Consider the following 19,199-nt stretch of genomic DNA (forward strand, 5'->3'; position numbering starts at 1 on the left):
GAGTTGTCATGGAGAGAGTGGAACAGAAACAGCACACTGAGCATGGACCTCATTGTGGAGGGATAAGTGTAGTCACGAATACCATCACTTTCAACACCAGTGGATGGTCTTAACAAAGCAGTCATCTCCCTTGTTCCTGTAGTGGCAGGTGCAAATCACCTCCTTGGGTTGGCTCTTCTTCAGTAAGCTTTCCACATGCATTTTCTCTGTTGTGTGGTATGTGACCACATGCTCATAAATTCTGTAATGGGACTCATCAACATACTCATTTAACTTTTTCTTCTTTTAAATATAGCTTTTTTCAAGGAAGTCTTTTCCTGAAGGACTCCGATATTGTTTTGGAACCGATGAGTTAATCCTAAGGACCTTGTTTCTTTCTGTATTCTTTACTGATTAAAGTCCTGTTTATGCGCAAAATCCTGTTTTTCTGAGCAGAAGAAAGGCAAGCATTTTCTTACATTTTTTGAACCTCAGCTTTCAGTGGGCAGGTGCTTCTAGTTCCTAAGCACCTCTGCTCCACCTCCTCTTGTCTGCTTGCTTTCTCCCCTGGCTCTCCACCTCTTAAAGTCACTTATCTTGCTAAACAGTCTCCTACTTCCTGCATGTCGATTTCCCTTAACCTGCAGGTTAGTCCTCTCTGGGATCTTCGATTCAACAGATATTGCCTGTGGTAGTAATTTGGATTCTTCCTCTTTATCTTGCTTCATGCTTCAAAAAGATTAATTCATTCCGTGTCCTGAAAGGAGGGTGGTTGGCATGCCCAACATCTTTAGGCTGATGACACAACATCTTCTAGCATAAGTTTTCCATTTTTTTTCTGCAGTTATTACAAACATTAGAGGTACAATGTCTCTCACTAAAAATCAAATTTATTGATAAAAGTACAACAAAAAATGAAACATTGCACATGCATACATTTAAATCTCTGCAAAAGAGAAATCACTTGGAAGAACTTTTCAAATTCCTCTTACAATTTTCAGTAGTTTCGCTGGCCAAGATAGATCTCCTAATGGCCTAGGAAATTTAAAAAGATGTTAAGGTAAGCAGAAAATCTCAGGTGTGATGGTTAGGGGTATAGATAAAAATAATGAAAAGTTGAGTGATGTTAAATCTTTCAATGAAGACTGTAAGACACTATTTTGACCACATAATCTGTCTATTTTGTGACATAGACCATAGAATCTTACCCAGCAATTGATGTTTCATGCACACAGTTTTTTTCTTGCAGTATATTTCAAAGAAGTACTGTTCAGATATAAGGCCCTAAAGTAAAGGAACATCTACCATGTACCTTATCATGTTTTTCAGATGGTTAGTCAGGAGAACTACTCAAGTCTGTGCTTTACTTTTATTTTGAATTTGTTTTCTAAAGACTGAATTTCATTGCATTGTCTCTTGCTAGCTTTAGTCACCATCTCCAGCTAAAAACTTTTCCATAAGGATGTTTATAGTTCACAGATAAATATACCTTGAAACCTTTCTTAAATAGATTAATGAACAGAGCATTATCTTGCTCTGAGACAAATTTTCGTGGCTTGGAATTACTCTTTGGAAATTTCCTGATCTCTTTGCAATATTGCTTTTTGAAGTGTTGATAGCAGAAATGTATTTCAGTAATTATCTTACTAATGCAATATACAGTGGTAAGAACAATTTCCTGTGTCTACTCAGTGTTCTCATGTTTATGCTTGTCCTGTCAGCAGCTCTGTGTCAGGAAAAGTTTGTGTTCTAGTGATTATCTTCAATGACCCCAAAGTTCTTGTCATGACCAATATTTTTTTATCTTGATATATGACTTTGCATTTGTCTGGCTTGAAATACACTTTCAAATGCGCCCACTATATCCAGCAAATTATTTTTATATGAGTTCTGTTCACTTTTTAGTTCTTAACTCCACCAGCTTGTGATCCTCTGTATTTTATCCCCAATGTGGAAAACAGTGGACCAAACCCAGATCTTCAGGATCCTGTGAACACTCACAGCTTGATTCTGCATTTACGATTCTCACTTGAGGTTTCTGGTCTCCTAGTTTTAGCATCTTTCATTTAAGCGGTATTGAATTTGTCCGGTCTTAATTCAATGGATTATTGTTTTTCATGCTGTGATTTCTTGCGATATTATTGATACAAATGAGAGTGGCCTCAGTCTTGCATTCTTTGTGGACGTGAGTCAGGATAAAAAATCACTATGTCTTCTGATAAGTATTAGGCTCCCTGGTGAGATGTGGTGTTGTGCTGCAGTTTGACATCTAGGTTTTCTCTCTGACTATATTATTATGCTGCCCTGTTTTTTGTATGCATGGCTTTTCAATTATTTTTTTTTTCTTAAATTTATGGACAATGAATTAAAAATGTCATTCATTGTTCTGTGATGAGACTAAATTCTAAAGAATCCGTGAAGATTACTGCTAGCTTTTACAGATAATAAAACACAAAGCCAGTAATTTGCATGCTAAACACAATTAGTTCATTTATTTTTTTTGACATTGTAAATGATATCTATCCAGTCACCAGGCATCCTGCCATCCATTAAAAACACAATCTGTACCAATAAAAACAAAGCATCAGCACATCACATCCCACAAAAGGCAGCCAGTCAGCCAGAAATATAAAAAACACTTTCTCCACCCTTCCAATCCCCAAATGAAACCCCATTGCCCCAGCCATCTCACCTCTGTCAAAATGTCAAGTAAACAGAACATCACACCCCAGGGTTGCTAGACCAAACCACCACAGCCATAAATTTTTAAGGCAGACACACTGAGCGAAGAGAGAGGGTTGTGGTTAGTTTTGGAGTATTTGGGCTCCGGCTCTTGCAGAAAAGGCTTCCTGACAAATGTATATGGAGATGCTACCTACCTATTCTCTCATTCAGTCAGTTAACCAAAGAACTTTAAAATTCATGGCTTGGAGCCATGAGGCTCTGTATTTGCTCTAGGTGGTATTTCTTAGGAGACAGAGAGCAGTGGTCTGGATGGGCTATGTGGTTGCTCTCAGTATTCAGCTAGGAAGTAACAAAGGGAATCGTTCCCACCCTAGGTAAAATTTTAATTTCTGTCTGGACTTCTGCCTGAACTTCTGCCTTTGGAGCTAGCTGTGGGAGTAGTAAAATGAACACAACAACTGGAAGGATGGATGTGAGAATATAGGTGACTGGTAATTTGATAGTACACAGCAGCGTAATCAAGAGCCGAAACATTCAGGATCAGCGTTGGCCAAGCACTCCTTGGCAAGAGAAGTTTTGAACAGGGGTCTGTCCTGCCCTGTCTGGGTTATCTAGTGTGGTTTAAAGGTCTGAAGAGCTGCTGTCTCAAAATCAGGAACCCCTAAGGAGTCACCCAGACACTAGTCACTTGGGAAAATTTGGACTTACTCAAAATTATTAGGTATGATGATCTTTAACATCCTTCTGTTTTCATAGGTAATTTCACAGCAACGGTCCCGGTCCTGTCTTAAGGGTAAGAAGAAGTGTGGTAGCTAGATAACTCTTTCAATTTGCCACTGACTGTGTCAATAGTTCTCTCTCTGTTTCAGTAACTACTGGAAACTTTGAGGTTCAATGCCCCATTAGGGTAGGACAGTAATGTTGTGAGTAGCATAGAGTTTAACTGAAAGAGCCTTCGATGCCCCTGAGGTCTCCTGGTAGAACATAATGCTTTCAGAATGATGGTTAATCTTTTACTTTAGATCTCACTAGCCAATGTAGAGGCTGCACAAAATTTCTGAAAAAGTCACATCTTTAAGTGTTTACATAATAAGGGCAGGCTGTATTGGGTTACATGAAGGACTACAAGTCAGAATCGTCTGTGACCTGTTCTTGCTTCTGTCTCGTTGAGTGGTCTCAGGCTAGTGCTTTAATTTCTTAGTTTTGAATTTCCCAGTTAAAATCCAGGGGCACTGATATTTATCACCAAGTGCGGTTCATAGTACAGTTTAATTTGTATTAGTATTGGAAGGCTTCAAATAAAAATGGACTAATTGTGAACTGGCTCTGCATGTAAGAGGACAGGCCCTGCCCTCACCAGCTGGTGAGGGAGCCTACTAGGGAAGGTGCCCTGCTGGACTTTTTTTTCTAACAGAGAAGGACCTGTGGGTAATGTGATTGTTGGAGTCTGTCTTGGGCATAGTGACCACAAAATGATAGAGTTTTCGATTCTTGGAGAAGTAAGGAGAGGAGTCAGCAGAAGTGCCACCTTGGGCTCCCATAGGGCAGACTTTGACCTGTTTAGAAGACTTGTTGACAGAGTCCCTTGTGAGGCAGTCCTGAAGGGCAAAGGAGTCCAGGAAGGCTAGACATTCTTCAAGAAGGAAATCCGATAGGTGCAGGAGCTGGCCATCCCCATGTTCCATAAGATGAGCTGGCAGGGAAGACTGACCTGGCTGAACAGAGAGCTTTGCCTGGAACTCAGGGGAAAAAAGAGAGCATATGACCTTTGGAAGAAGGGGCAGGCAACTCAGGGGGACTACAAGGAGGTCGTGAGGTTATGCAGGGAGAAATTTAGAAGGGCCAAAGCCCAACTAGAACTTTTTCTGGCTACTGCTGTAAATGACAACAAAAAAATCTTTCTGTAAATACATTAGCAACAAAAAGAGGGCTAAGGAGAATCTCCATCCTTTATTGGATGCAGGAGGAAACATAGTAAGCAAGGATGAGGAAACGGCTGAGGTACTGTCCCCCAACTCAAGTTGTATTGGGGAGGTTTACATTAGGAAAAATTTCTTCACTGACAGAGTTATCAAGCATGGGAACAGGCTGCCCAGGGAAGTGGTTGAGTCACCATCCCTGGAGGCATTTAAAAGACGTGTAGATGTAGTGCTGAGGGACATGGTTTAGTGGTAACTTGGCAGCGCTAGGTTAATGGTTGGACTTGGTGATCTTAAAGGTCTCTTCCAACCTAAATGATTCTATGACTCTATGACTTTACTTTGGGGCTCAGACAAGTCATTGTGGTATTTCTTTCCATGGTGAAGACTGCAACACAAGTTATTCTGGGTCAGAGGCACTCTTCCAGGATCCAGAGAACATTTCAGGGACTTCTTAAACACATGCGCTATCCTTCTATTGAGTAGTCCTTAAAATTTTTTATTCTCTGAATTGGTCTTATCTGCTTTGAACCTACAAAACTATTGACAATTTAGCATCATGTACATTTAGCATCACAGTTTTACTCTAGTATTGTGTATGACCCATTACAAGGGCAGAGGTGGTATGAATGAGCTGACGTGGTATTCCCAGGGCATGAACACATCTAAGATTTATGTTTGAACGGGACAGAAATAAGCTGTGCAACCAGAATAAGAAATTATTTACACATTATTGACTAGCTGTCAGGTTGTTTCCACTTGCAATTTTCCACTCAACCAAAGATGTCCTGAAAATGTTTCGATAGAGCTTCTCTGCTGAGACTTAAGTCTCGTGAATCCATTATAGGTAATCTCTTGGAGTTTTATGGCTAATTTTCTCCCCAGTGGAAATAAGTTGAGGGTTTTTTTTTTTCCCTTTCCCTGTCAAATATCTAGTTTTGACTTTATCGACTTCAGCAGTTCTCACTGTATGCTGCACTGTGTAAATGGGCTGGGCAAGGCACCCTCTGTCTTCCCAGCTCTGATGTTCTTCAAGAGGATACCTAACGGTTAGCCAATTGTTGCACTGATGTTTTCCTCAGCGTACAAATATCAGCTTTCACTTAGGGAGCCCATGCAATGCAAATAACCCCTGGCAAACAGGCCGGGGTTATACTACCTGTTTGAACTGAGAAGGCTGCTTACCAAAAATCATTGATTTGATTGCGTTGGCCGGGCCTGTCGGAGTTTAATGGCGCATCATGGTAAGGGGCAATCTTAGAGAAAGCCAGAGTCATGTAATATAAAACTGGGGGCACTTAGGCCCAAGCAAAAAGATTTTATGCTACCAGTAATGCTGCTTATACTTGTTGGTTGTGTAAAACTTCATTAATTAATTCAGTGAGGTATGATTCAGTATAAAACATGGGGAGTCAAGGTGTTCTGTGTAGTTAACTTCAGATTGATCAGGTTTTCAGGGGCAGCAGAAACTTCACAGGTAGCCTCTCTTGTAAAAAGAGTTTTGTTCAGATGGAAATATGTCTCCAACACCACTGCAAAAGGTGAAGATTGGGAGTAAGCAAAGAAATCTGCTTGGTAGATAGCAAAGAAAAGAGGAGTGTTGTCTTACTTTTCCTGAGTGATTTTACTTCTGCTGCTCGTGCCACTACTACTAAAGATGACTGAGGAACAAAACTGATCCTGCAGCCACCCTTTGCTTTTGGTGATGGGCACATGTTGCACCCCTGCAAGAAAGATGCACTACAGCATCTGTAGTCTTCAAATAGAGTTGTTACCATATGTGGTGGTAAGATCCTGTCCCTCATTTTGTCTCTACTGGTCTTCACCTATTAATACTACTAGAAGCAGGGAACATGGAAAATGAAAATCTCCTTTTTAATCTCAGGGTAGGCTAGAAACAGCAGGGTTGGCCAGATCCCAAGGTCCCACTGCTAAAACAATAAGCAAACATGACAAATAGAAAGCTTTTTCATTTAGAAAACATTAATGTCATCCTTATTAAATTTATGGTTAGATAAAATCTGTGTTCAAATACTGCCAATTATGTCTGATACCGTGTATGAAGGGAGGATCCAGAATTTTTAGCCCAACCACAGAAGCAACAGATGAACTGAACAACACATCTATGTACCTATATTGTCTAGACTTGTTATCTTACTCCTTTCCCACTTCCCCCACCACTTTGCCAACCTTTTCTCTGGCCAATAAATATGTGGGAACTGATTTCCGACAGAGTTAATTACCTCTAGTTGTGCCATTCTTGTTATCTTAGGAGCTTTGACTCACCATAAATTGCCCTTGTACAGATGTTGGCAAGATAAGAACTCTAGACTCTTTCCATATATATAATATGTGTGTATTTATTTACATACCCAAACATGTTAAATATGCTGCTGTGCAAGGCTGGATCAGTTATTTCATGACTGCTGGGATTTTCGAGCTGACTGGCTGTGCTAGGTGCCTCAGAGGCAGATACTGAGACAGAATTCCTGCCTTTGCTGCCTGCTCCAGCCCAGTGTGTTTGTGAGATACTTTCAGTCATGACCCAATGAAGTCTGGGTTAATAAGAATCAGGGAGGGATCAAGGAAGTAGCATTGCTCGGATGACATAGTACTTCAGCAAAGGCCAGTGCACAGTATGCTAGAATAAAAAATAGTTTAGGTATTAATAAATAAAACATAGAAATCTGAGTTGGCTGAAAAAACGACACAATTTATCTTTTGATATTTCCATTTCTGACATCTAGAGGCAAACCCGACGCCAGAAACATCAGGGAAGAGATTGAGCAAGGAGGGATTCAAATTGAACTTATGACTCTGAAAGGCATTTTTAATCATTTAGGTTCCAGTGTCCTGGCTTATATAAATGTAGGAATGCTATTCACCTCCTATGCAAAAAAAAAGCTCACGACAAAAGCACCCTAAGGGCTGTAATAAAAAGCCAAATACATTAAAAACAATAAGGATGCAAAAAAAAATTAAAATGAAAAGAGTTTTATTGTCAGGAAATTGATTCCAGGGAAGTATACATTTTTTTGTCAGGTAAAGGTTGATTTTGGTTGAACCTTCTGTTGAAAAGATTACAGTGAGATAATCTGCATTGGTGGGGGTAGGAAGTAGGGATTTTTTATATGTCTGAGTTGTTTTTATACATCTCTTGAACTCCTGTTCATCTCACTCTGCAGTGGGGCTATATAGCCCTTCCAGCAGCCTTTCCCTAGGGTTGAACACTGCCCGGTAGCATGGAAATCCCAGTTCAGTGATAAAGCAAATGGGGAAGTAATAAACAAGTCGAGGTCATGCAATCCCTTTCTTGAGGAGCTCTGAGAAACACTGGGTCATCTGCAAAAGGAAGAGATGTGATGAGCATCCTCAGTTCTCTCTGCCCTCAGTGAGAACTTATGACTTTAAGTTCTTATGACTTTTACTTCAGGTTATGGTTGTTCTCTCTACCCCGCCACACTTCAGTTCCTCACACGGACCCGGTGCACACATTGTGAACACAAGTCCCTGTACAGTGTGAACAATCTGTCGTTGTTGCCATTTCTAACATTTTCTTGCTGTATTTTTGTGTTGCAGATGTGGATGAATGCGCTTCAGATTCTCACCAGTGTAACCCCACCCAGATCTGCATAAATACTGAGGGGGGCTATACCTGTTCCTGCACTGAAGGCTACTGGCTGTTAGAAGGCCAGTGTTTAGGTAAAATCCTCGGGCGATGTGAGATTTGTGCATCCGCGCATGCGTACCTGTGAATAGCTGAAATAGTGTCACTGAGCATCTTTGTCAAGTACATAGTTAAACCTTCGGCTACATGGAAACTAATGTCTTTCATCTTTGTAAGTGCCAACAGTGTGCTTGGCAGAGAGACTCCCTCGTGGAACAAAAGTGTAGATGTAAATGCCATATGACTAGCATCCATGTTACACGTGGGATTTTGATATTCCCAGTCTGAAGGATTCCTTTTCATATAAGATCAATCACATGTATAGAAAAAGATCTGTTCCCAAACAGATCTTGTACTTTCCAGTGGCAGTCTGGACACAAAGGGATCAGTATTTGACACCAAGAAACGGGCCAGTCAGTCCCTAGATTCAACCAACCCTTTTGCTTGGGAGTGAGAAAAAAAAATACATCTGAACTGGGTGCCATTTTGGTAGCTTCCGAGCAGTTTTATTTTGATTGTATTATTCTCCTTGAAGAAGTGCCCTGTTCATCCTTTGAAAAAAAGATATCCCTCAACAAAAAGCATGGGAAAACCTTCCAGCTCCCCTCTCCTCCAGCTCATTCCTCTCTCTTGACATGCGCATGGGATGAAGAAGTAGATGTTAATTTTAGGTACACAAATAGGACCTAGGAGATAGGATACAACTTTTTAAAAAAAAAAAAAAAAGTTTGCTTATTATTATTTTTTCCCCCCAGTGCAGGCTGTTTGCCTGCCAGCTCTGTGGAGCTGGACTGTCCTGTCACAACACCTCCGCTGGAAGGAGAATGGGCTTTCCCTGCCCATTCATCCCGGGAGCCTCTCCAGTTATTTTCCAGCTTTCTCCTCCCAAGTACCAATTCCAGTGAAGGACTGACTCACGGCTGCTTTCCTAACTTCTGCAAACAGCTGCTGTATAACTCACCGGGCAGAGACAGAGCTGAGCACCCTCCAAGCTGGGTCTGCGCAGCCATAGCTGCTTTGGAGAGACACTGTCTTGTCTGGGATACGAAGTCTCCAAAGCTCTTGCTCCGTAATCTCTAATAAGTCCTCTTTTCTTGGGGAAAAAAAGCTTGTGTTGGGGGTTGTACAGGCATATGTGATGGGGTAAGGATGATGGAGGGCAGGGAGGGGATTCTGCTCTACTTCGTCTGTTGTATTACTCATTTACTTCTCCCAGTTACAGCCCGAACTAAAGGGTTGTGTGCAGCATTCAGGATTTGGACATGGATCTAAAGTGCTTTACTGCTTGATGGATATACCAGAGAACTGAAGTGGCTGCACTGCTGAACTGATTTGAGTATCTGCTTATCCCATTTAAAATAGGCAATAACATCCCAGTGTTGCTCACTTTAATAATCATGAGGTGGATTATTACAAGGCAATGCAAAGAGCTGAAAGCAAATTGCATTTAGAGTCACTATATTTTTCCCTAAGTGTCAAAAAAGTCTCAGTTTTCCATATTTTCCACTGGTTTTGGAGAATTGACTTTTGCTGGCGTAAAGCAGTAAAAGACCATTTAATGTAATCAGAGGGCTGGGTTGGGTTTTTAGAGACAGGCTTTTTTTGGTGCACTGTTAGTAAACCGCAGTTATAAAAAGCTACACTTCTTTCTGTTGTAATTATCCCAGAAAAGCTTATACAGGAGGAGCCGGCAGAGCAGTGTCTACATGACCAACTCACAAGAAGCTCTGTAAAAGTCCTTATCCTCAAAATGTAGTGCTCTTGAGATAACAGTCCTGCAAAAGCCAAAGCATATATTTAAAGTAATGTTTCATGTCAGCGAAATGAGATATTAATTTACTTAAAACCAATGTCATTTTTCACAGGACTGGGGCCAAGCCTGCTGCTGGTGTACATACCATAGTCAGCCCTTGCCTGTGGGTTATCTTGCTATTTAGAATGCAGTGGGAAATAAAAGCTAGTGAGGGTAAAACTGAGTGTCAGTGTCCTTGCTATTTCCCACAGAGAGAGTATTTGCAAGACTTTTGACATTTTCCGAATGGTTTCCTGAGACTTTCTATGGCAAAACTGCCCCAATGAGGCTAACAACATAAACTTGAATTGCAGGATGTAGCTACTTATACAACAGATTCACAACATTGTTATTTTTATGGTATTACCACATCATGTAAATGTTCGAGTTGTTCATGAATTCAGTTTCCCAACATATTCTTAATATTTAACACTAAAACAAGCAGCAGCCAATTTATCTAAAAAATAATGAACTGCTGGAATTAATGCAGATATATGTGTATACATGTGAATCATAAGAGAATACCATCATTTTGATTTTCACGTGCGTTGGAACCTATGGTGGGGGAAATTTCACCAAAACCTGTGCCTTTCTGCTTTGCTCTTTCTGGCAAACTGAATGCAGGTAATACACTTGCTTTTCTACTGCATGAACGTAACTTCAAAGCTTTGAGAGTAGCCATTAAAAAAATCTCCATAAATCAAAAGCCAGCTAATACCAAAGGAAATGTAAAGCTTTGGAAAGGATAGCTACTCCAGGTGTTCCATTCCCGTTCTTACTCTAGGAGCAAAATTTTTCTAGCATACCCATCTTACAGCATTTTCTTGTGCTTATAACAGTCAGCTGTAAGTATTTCTAATGCTGCAATTCAGCCCAAACTGCTGTTTTGGCAGTAAATTTACTGTTTGCATTTAAGAATCTATAACTTGTCAGTTAAAAGTTTATATAAAATATGAATGTGATTATTGGAAAAAAAGTCTTTGAAGAATATCCTCTCTAAAAAAAAAGTATTTAGTAACAAATACTTCTCGCTTTTCTAGTGAATAGCTTTGGTATATGTGGAGGTAAAAGGGGTTTCTGTCTTGATTTTGCCAGAACTTTGCTACAACACTGGCTGTGCTTGTGTTGACGGTCTGTGCGAGCTATCAGGTATGCTTCTAGGTAACTGCTTAAAGGGACTGACTCTGGGCTTCCTGATGGCATCGCATTAAGTCAAAGATCACAGCAATGACAATCAGTTCACAGGACATACTGAAAGATGTCAGCTGGGGATAAAAACACATTACTGCATCCTTTTGGGTATAGATGTATTTTAACACTAACTCTGGGTCTGAACACCTGAAAATGTGGCCGTTAGACCTGTAACCAGTATGCCGTCATTGGTACCATTGACTCAACATATGTGCTGCCTTGTACCTGCATATGAAAATGCAGACCACTCTACTTTCCATCTTTCCCATCTGCAGATATAGATGAATGTCGCTACGGCTACTGCCAGCAGCTGTGTGCCAACGTGCCCGGTTCCTACTCCTGTACGTGCAACCCAGGCTTTACCCTTAATGAAGACGGAAGATCATGCCAAGGTACCGTGTACGCTAAACCATGACTGAAATTTTTGGTCCCAAACTTGCTTTGTTTTTAGAATACAAGTAACTTTCCCAGCATTGCTTTTGAAAACGTTCGTAGGTTTCTCAGCCTGAGATGTTTCTGTAGCTTCCCTGTACCTCAGAGGGGTACAGGTGCAACATGACCAGTGTATCAGGAGAAATATGCACAATGGCCCAAGCCCTCTAAAATATAGATTTGCTCAATTCACTTAAATGATAGAGTTTAGGTGCTGAAGTTACTTTTAAAATCTGAGGCTGTGTGACTTACCTGAGGCAGAAAAACTCTGTCAGATCAGCAAACTAGATCTGACCCTCCCAAGCTCCAGACTCAGGTCCTGAGCATTACACCACCTTTTGCTGTGATGTGCTACCTGAATCAAAGTCACACAACCTCTTCATAAAGGCGCTTGCCAGCTAAGATGGGAGCATATTCCCACATGCTGCAGGAAGTGGTCTGTACTAATTATATGAGAACTTTCCAGAAGCTGCTAATGTCCTAAAGGGAAAAAAAATAGAATTGTTTTTGTCACATCCCTAGGTTTCCATAAGGACCATTCCTCGTTGCATTATCTTCCTCAGGTACATCCTGCTGCATTTTGTCTCAGGTCTGTTATGACAAAATCAGTTCAATGGTTTTAAAATTGCAGGATGAAACCAGAAGCATTTGTAATAAATATTTCATCCCCATCTTCCATGTTAGTTTTTTGATTGAAGACATTCCCAAAATGTTTCATTTCCATGCATGTTGTGTTTCCAACATACTATTTCCAGGCAGCAGCCTGAATCTCAATAAACAATACTGACTTGGTTGTATTTTTTCGGAACAAGTCATTCTGACTGTACAGCTAATCTCTTTGAAATGCTTTACAGTAATAAATTGAAAATAGAGTTTGGGGAGAAGTCACTGATGCATTGGGCATTGGTTTCCTGCAGATGTGAACGAATGTACAAACGAAAACCCTTGCACTCAGACCTGCGTCAATACCTACGGCTCTTTTCTCTGCCGCTGTGAACCTGGCTACGAACTGGAAGCTGATGGAGTTAACTGCAGTGGTAACTGTCTTTAGTTATTTATTGTTTTGCTTTCTTTAATTCTATTAAGTTTTTTTTCTCGTATTGTTTTGTACATGCTTTTTAAAACATCTTTTGCCTCGGTCCGTGGTTAGCAGCAGGATAGCTGCAACTCGTATGATTTTCTTTCCAGTTAAAGCACACAGCAGATACCCGGAAAAGCACAATGGAGGAAGAATGCAAAAAGTTTTAAAGAAATAAGCTAAATATTAAAAAGCTCCAAAATAACAGCAAAGCATAAGAAAATGCTTTCTAAATGCTGAACAGGAAGCTTTATTAGAGTAAATAAAGAAGGGACTGTCCTAGAACATTCTTCCATGATTAAAGAAACACTTTGTATAAAGCACTTTTCCAGTTGTCTGTTGAATGCATGCATTCCACTTGCTCTTACGACTACACTTCTGCCTGAAACCTTCCCCAGTTTCCCCTGTATTTCTCCTCTGGCTACACTTCAGAAACAATATATGGTTTCGTAGTACAGCTATTGCTAATCTGTTCAGCACATAGCAGAAGAAACTGTGCTTATGTCACTGTACATTTTCCTCTCTTGTTTTTCTTTTTATTTTATTGCTTTATTTTAATTGAAGGCAAAACTTATTTCTGTGCTTAATGTTCGCACAGCCTGATAAAATTAGCGAATCCAGCCAATATTTCTTGGAAGGAAAAATACACTGGAAAATACTTGTTTTTTAATTTACAGTAAACAGATGTAACATGCTGTTTCTGAGAGAGCAGGCATGTGATATGCAGTGTGTGTATAGACTAGTGTTTCCAAAGCTGTTCTTCCCTGCAAACCTCCTTATTATAAGGGAAAGAACAAAGACTTAAATCTCTAAAGGGTCTTATGCACTTAACATTTAGAGCTGCAACACCTAACAAGTTTTCTGATTTCTAATGGCCTTTCTGCTTCTAAGTTAGACTCCTGCACCTTTTTATGTGCTCCTGAGCTAGTTGGGGGCCTGAGCCAGTTAAGTTCATTGCAATGCCACATAAACACAGTGACAGGAGAGGTGGTGCTTAAGCTTCATTCATGTTTGAGAGTTAAGCCAGAAAAAGGGACTTTCCACCACCCAGATTTAAAGCAGAAAACCTTTTCTTGACAATTCTGTGCAAGAAAATGCTTGTTAAAGCAGGTCAGTACCTGGACACATTCAAGTCTGGGTTGGATGGAGCTCTGAGCAACCTGATCTAGTTGAAGATGTTCCGGCTCATTGCAGGTGGGTTGGACTAGATGTCCTTTAAAAGTAAGTCCCTTCCAACCCAAACTATTCCATGTTTCTATGACGCTCTTATGAGACACCCAGGGTCCAGATGTACTTCAACAGGTGCTGGATTAGTCCATGGCCTAGAAGCCAGCTTACCTTGAAGATGGGACGCATCCCTGCCCAATTCAAGGCAGAGATTTCAACCTGACTTTCTCAACATCAGCATTATTTTCTAATCACAGAGGTCTTGTATGTGCATTAGATGTGTGCTCTGAAAAGCCTACCATCTTGTCCTCTGCAGGTAGTCAGCAGAATGCCAGAAGTGTTTAGGAACAGCAAAGATGTGTCTGTCCTGTGTGGGCTCGGCAGCAGGAATGTAGGACCTTTGGGGCTTTAAGTTCCTCTAGCATTTGACAGCAGCTGAGCACAGGTTACATGAATCCAATGTGCTGGATCACTGGGCTAGGACGCCTCAAGGGGGTGGGTGATGTCTCGATCCCTTTATGGAGTCAGCCTTTGGTCCATGCTTTGTCAGGAAGGCATTTTTTTCAGTGAACTGACTTGGGGGCAAGTCACATAATAACAGAACTATGTAGGTATAGAGTTCCTTTCATCTCCCTTTTGATAATATGGTTGCAGCCATAAAGCCCCTTTAACATATTTGGACTTCAAATACTTTCCAGTCTGTCTGCACAAAACACCAAAAGTGGATAAATGGACTGAGCCCAATTGAGAAGAAAGGGAAATTCAGGCTGAAGAGTAAAAGTGATTTGCCTGGGAGAGTCAACATGTCAGAGCTGGGAATAAGAACTTGGGAGTTCCTGGCTGGAGCTCTGGCCTTTGTTTCTTTCTTCCCCTGAACAGGGAAATAAGGAAATGATTAACTGCAGCCTCCCTCAGTCTAGCGCCTTAGCATGTGTTTTCCCCTCAGTCAGCCATGCCTCCATGGGCACCTCTGAAGTTTGTCTTTCTTGCTTGAGCACAGCTCTGCAGAATACAATGACTAGTCAATTCATGAGTGCAAGGGGAAAAAAGCACAATTTCTGCTTTCAATCAGATATTTGACAGACTGCTTAGCTTCCTGGGTATCATCTGGGAGATGGCTGGGCCTTCCAGTAGGTCTGACCCAAGCTGGGATGAGCTCTGTAGTCTTGCTGGAATGCCTTGGAAGTAACTGGCTAGAGGCTAGGAAACATAAAACAGCCGGGGCTGGCTGCAGGAGTTCTGCTGTTCTGCTGGGACCCATGTGGCCCTGGGAAAGGGAAGTTTGCTCTCCAGAAAAAAGGAAAAAAAAAAAGAAAAGAAAACCACCGCCAACTCTCTCCTTTCAAATTACAGTTGCAGCTTTGTTGTTGGAGTAGCTCTATCTCTGACGTAAAACAGAACTGAAAACATGGCCAACTGGTGACAGGTATTGCAAAAGAAAAATAAATAAATAAAAGCCATGCATTGTGTTCAGCAGCAGCATTGGTTTCCCTAGGAGAGAAATGTTTAACCAAAAACTTGTTGTATAGCATTTTGCCAGATTGCTGCAGAGCTCTAGGGAGCTGGAGGGTGCCAACCTCCAGCTGGGGTGATGGGCACGTAGTCTGGATGGCCACCTGCCTGTGGGACTGCTCTTTTGACTGTAAAGCCAAAGACACTAAACTTTGTTTTACCACTGCAGACATGGACGAATGCAGCTTCTCAGAGTTCCTCTGCCAGCACGAATGTGTGAATGGGCCTGGTTCTTACTACTGTATCTGTCCTTCGGGCTATAACTTGCTTGATGATAGCAGAAGCTGCCAAGGTAAGAACATTCCTGTGCTGATTAAAACCCAAGGGGCCCAGAAAATAGGTCCTGTGTCTGGAAAGAGGTTTTCAAGAATTGAGATGCTTGGTCTTGGCATTGCACAGTGAAATACTCATAGGGGCCAATTATGCAATTCTGGTAAGAATGTCATCACGTGAATAGTCCCATTGAGGTCAATTGGTGGAAGTAAGGTTTTACTGACTAGGAAACAGCTACACAAGAAAGCCCTCAGATGATCTCCTGTCTGCTGCACGTCTCTCTCTCTAGTTTTCCCATTCTCTAAGGTCAAAAAGCCTGAGCAGCCAATTTCTTTTCTATTTTTGCAGCACTTAGCATATGAGAGCACTCCAATAAACAGAAACGAATCGAGCAAAAACTGATCTTAAAAGAGGGGTTACCAAAAGGCCACTTCTCATGGTGCAATAATGTTATGAATTTTGGGGCAATTCCTTAAGATGGAAACTGGTTTGTAAGAGTGGCGTCTTGCACATATTTCCCTGCTTTAGCCTTTCTCTTGTTTCTTGTGTTTTAGATATAAATGAATGTGAAATCAGAAACTTCACCTGTACTCCGCAGCAAACGTGTTTCAATATCCCAGGAGAATATAAATGTTTAGACCCAGTAAGATGCGAGGAACCTTATATCCAGATTAATGAGAAGTGAGTAACATACCCACAGCCACAAAAGCAAATTCTGTCTGTGTGAAGTGTATCTAGAGTGAACCAAATAAGCTGCATTTTTACAACATGGCCATGAAGTGTGTCTAGAGAGCTATACGTATATTCTGTTGCTGCATTTACCATTGGCAAGCTTTATAAAAAGAAAAAATTGCAATTCCTTACCAAGTCACCAGGTGGGATATTATATGATACTCAGATGTGTGGGAAGTTAGACTGGAAAAACACTTATCAGTGAGTAGAGAAAACAGCAAGGTTTGTAATGTAATAAGTGACATTTATTTACATTACTAACTGACTTCATATATGATTAAATGCAGCCTGTTTGTTAGTATGAGTATTTCCTGTAAATATTAACTAGATCGTGTCTGGGAAGTACTTTAAAACATTAGATGATGGTTATAGCAGGATAGACGTAGTTTCCTACTGCTTAAAGGTTAAAAGTGCTGAAAAGTCCACAGACTGATTTGCCTTGTCCAGAAATTGTATATGTCTGGACAGGGCTGTTAGCACCATTACTGTCTAAATCTGGAATTATTTGAGCAAGAAAAAAAAAATAAAAATTCCCACATTTCTAAAAATTGCCTGCTTCTTTTACATTTTTGTAGGTACTTGCCTGGGGCTCAAAATATTTCAGCTCCAGGCAGATCTCTATATATTGCAGTCCACAGGATTTCATCCATAGTGTTTGCACTAAACCCAATTACTTGAGGTCGATTGGTAGCCAAATGAATTTTATAGAAAGGCAAGAGATTAAGAATCAGCTTCTTTCTGTTATAATTTACTCATGTCTTTACGTTGCTTTCTGAACTAGGGCAGCTGAGGAGTGGACACGTTCTGCTCTTCCAGTTCTGGGTTTACCTACCTCCAGCGGCGGTGTTTTATACTGGAAGTTGAAATATCTAAAGCCTCTGTATCTAAATTCCCCAAAGTCCAACTATTGAGTCCTTGCAGATCAGCTTGCACAAGAACTCTTGATCTTTGAGCTTTGTGTTTGGTGGCTTTGGCTCGTGTCTAGATGTGACTGCATTTAATTTGTGGCATATGTCTAGAAGTGGTCAGTATAAAAGCCAAGTGAATTCCTTGCATCTGTGTTCTCTGTGGAAGAAACTGGGTGTTTATGATGCCAGGAACCTTTCTATGGGGGACATACCAGAAGAACTGTCTGAAATTCGTGTCAGTAGTAGAGGTTATAGAAAAAACAGGCAAAAGACCCAACTCTTTTCCAGTAAATTCCCCAGCATGGCTTTTATAAAGGGACATCCTGCCTCACAATTTCATTTTATTTTCAGTTCTCTGAAGAAATCAGCAGCATGGGGCTAGGGCAGATGGGCTGATGCAGTTGGTTTGGGTTTTCAAAGGCTTCTGAAAAGAATAATACATAACATTACTATGGAAATTTAGAGAGAAGTCCATGGCACAGAACTATAAGAGGTTGAAAGGTAAAAAATAAATAGGGTATGGCATTAAATTGTCAGCTTTCACAGTGAAGTTCTGCAGAGGTCTAAGCTGGACCTACTTTGACCAACATATTTGTAAGCAACCTGGGAAAAAGGATAACCCACGAGATGGACAAAGTCTGCAACAGTATCTGAGGGCAGCAGAGAAAAGGGTGACCAGAAAAGAATTGCAGAAGGAGCCTCAATGACTGTGCAATAAAAATAGAATTCAGTGTAGATGAATTTAAAGTAAAAAAGCAATCCCAAATTCAAAAATTAAAGAGCACTGATCTGATCATAATCCGTCCAAACTGAAGTTTGACAGTTGTTAAAGATAGTTCCATGATCTGCATGGAACTAGGGGTCAGAAAAGCAATCTGAATTTCAGGTGTTAATAAGTAGAGAATATCCTTACAGGATGTCTCGTTGTATGGTTTCATGTAGTATCTAAAAGATTGTTAAGCAAAGGATACAACATTTATGTAGCACCATCAGTAAAATGATCCAACAATTGTGGGGACAGTTCAGTATAAATTACTGTCAGAACAAAGATGTACTGGGTATTCTACACCTGCAGAGTTGCTTTAAAGAAAGTACAGATTTTTGAGTGATGTAAGGAGACAAAGGAAGCCAAGATATTTTGACCTAGGAGACAAGAAAAAGAAGGCAGGGGTATAGGTAGGCCAGAATAGCAGAACAGAGAATACTAAACCTGAGTAAATTTGTTACGTTTCATTGATTCTTTTAGCTGGTCGACAATATTATTTGTCTATTTATTTATGCAGTTTACATATAAAGAATCAAATATTACAGCAATGTGTAACCCATGATGACAACCTTATTTCTGACAGCCGCTGCATGTGTCCAGCTGAAAACGCCGGTTGCAGAGATCAGCCGTTCACCATCTTGTACAGGGTGATGGACATGGTGTCTGGGCGGTCTGTGCCTTCTGACATTTTTCAGATGCAAGCAACAACTCGCTACCCTGGAGCCTATTACATCTTCCAAATCAAATCAGGGAACGAGGGCAGGGAATTCTACATGCGGGTAAGTCTGGTGCTCATTGACAGAAAACACAGAATATCTTCTTGTTGGCTGAATATCCTTCCGATAGCAGAACTCAGTTTTTAATGAATATCATGTAAACCTTCAATATGAGGCGTTTTTACATGCAGACATGCAGAGCAACGTGCTGATCTGCAGGGGCTGCTGGCTCCTTCAGGATGGTAACCTGCCCAAAGCAAACACGCTTGTTTTATGAGACATCAGGTTCAGGAAAGTCCAGGGCTGTACCTGTGTCTAAGAATAGCTCATGTTTCCTATGCTCAAGAGAAACTATTGGGCCAAATCTTTTTTTATTTGATGG

General features: G+C 40.8%; 1 protein-coding gene across 1 annotated transcript in view; it reads left to right on the plus strand.

Moving 5' to 3' along the window:
- Nucleotides 1–19,199, plus strand: part of FBLN5 (fibulin 5) — a 49,018-nt gene that overhangs the window by 23,382 nt on the left and 6,437 nt on the right. The window contains exons 5-10 of the mRNA XM_074149081.1: nucleotides 8,163–8,285; nucleotides 11,509–11,625; nucleotides 12,583–12,702; nucleotides 15,592–15,714; nucleotides 16,250–16,376; nucleotides 18,685–18,880. Of these exons, the coding sequence (XP_074005182.1) occupies nucleotides 8,163–8,285; nucleotides 11,509–11,625; nucleotides 12,583–12,702; nucleotides 15,592–15,714; nucleotides 16,250–16,376; nucleotides 18,685–18,880 (806 nt within the window). The remainder of the gene's footprint in view (nucleotides 1–8,162; nucleotides 8,286–11,508; nucleotides 11,626–12,582; nucleotides 12,703–15,591; nucleotides 15,715–16,249; nucleotides 16,377–18,684; nucleotides 18,881–19,199) is intronic.

The sequence above is a fragment of the Numenius arquata genome, chromosome 6, assembly GCF_964106895.1.
Source record: "Numenius arquata chromosome 6, bNumArq3.hap1.1, whole genome shotgun sequence".
NCBI lineage: Eukaryota > Metazoa > Chordata > Aves > Charadriiformes > Scolopacidae > Numenius > Numenius arquata.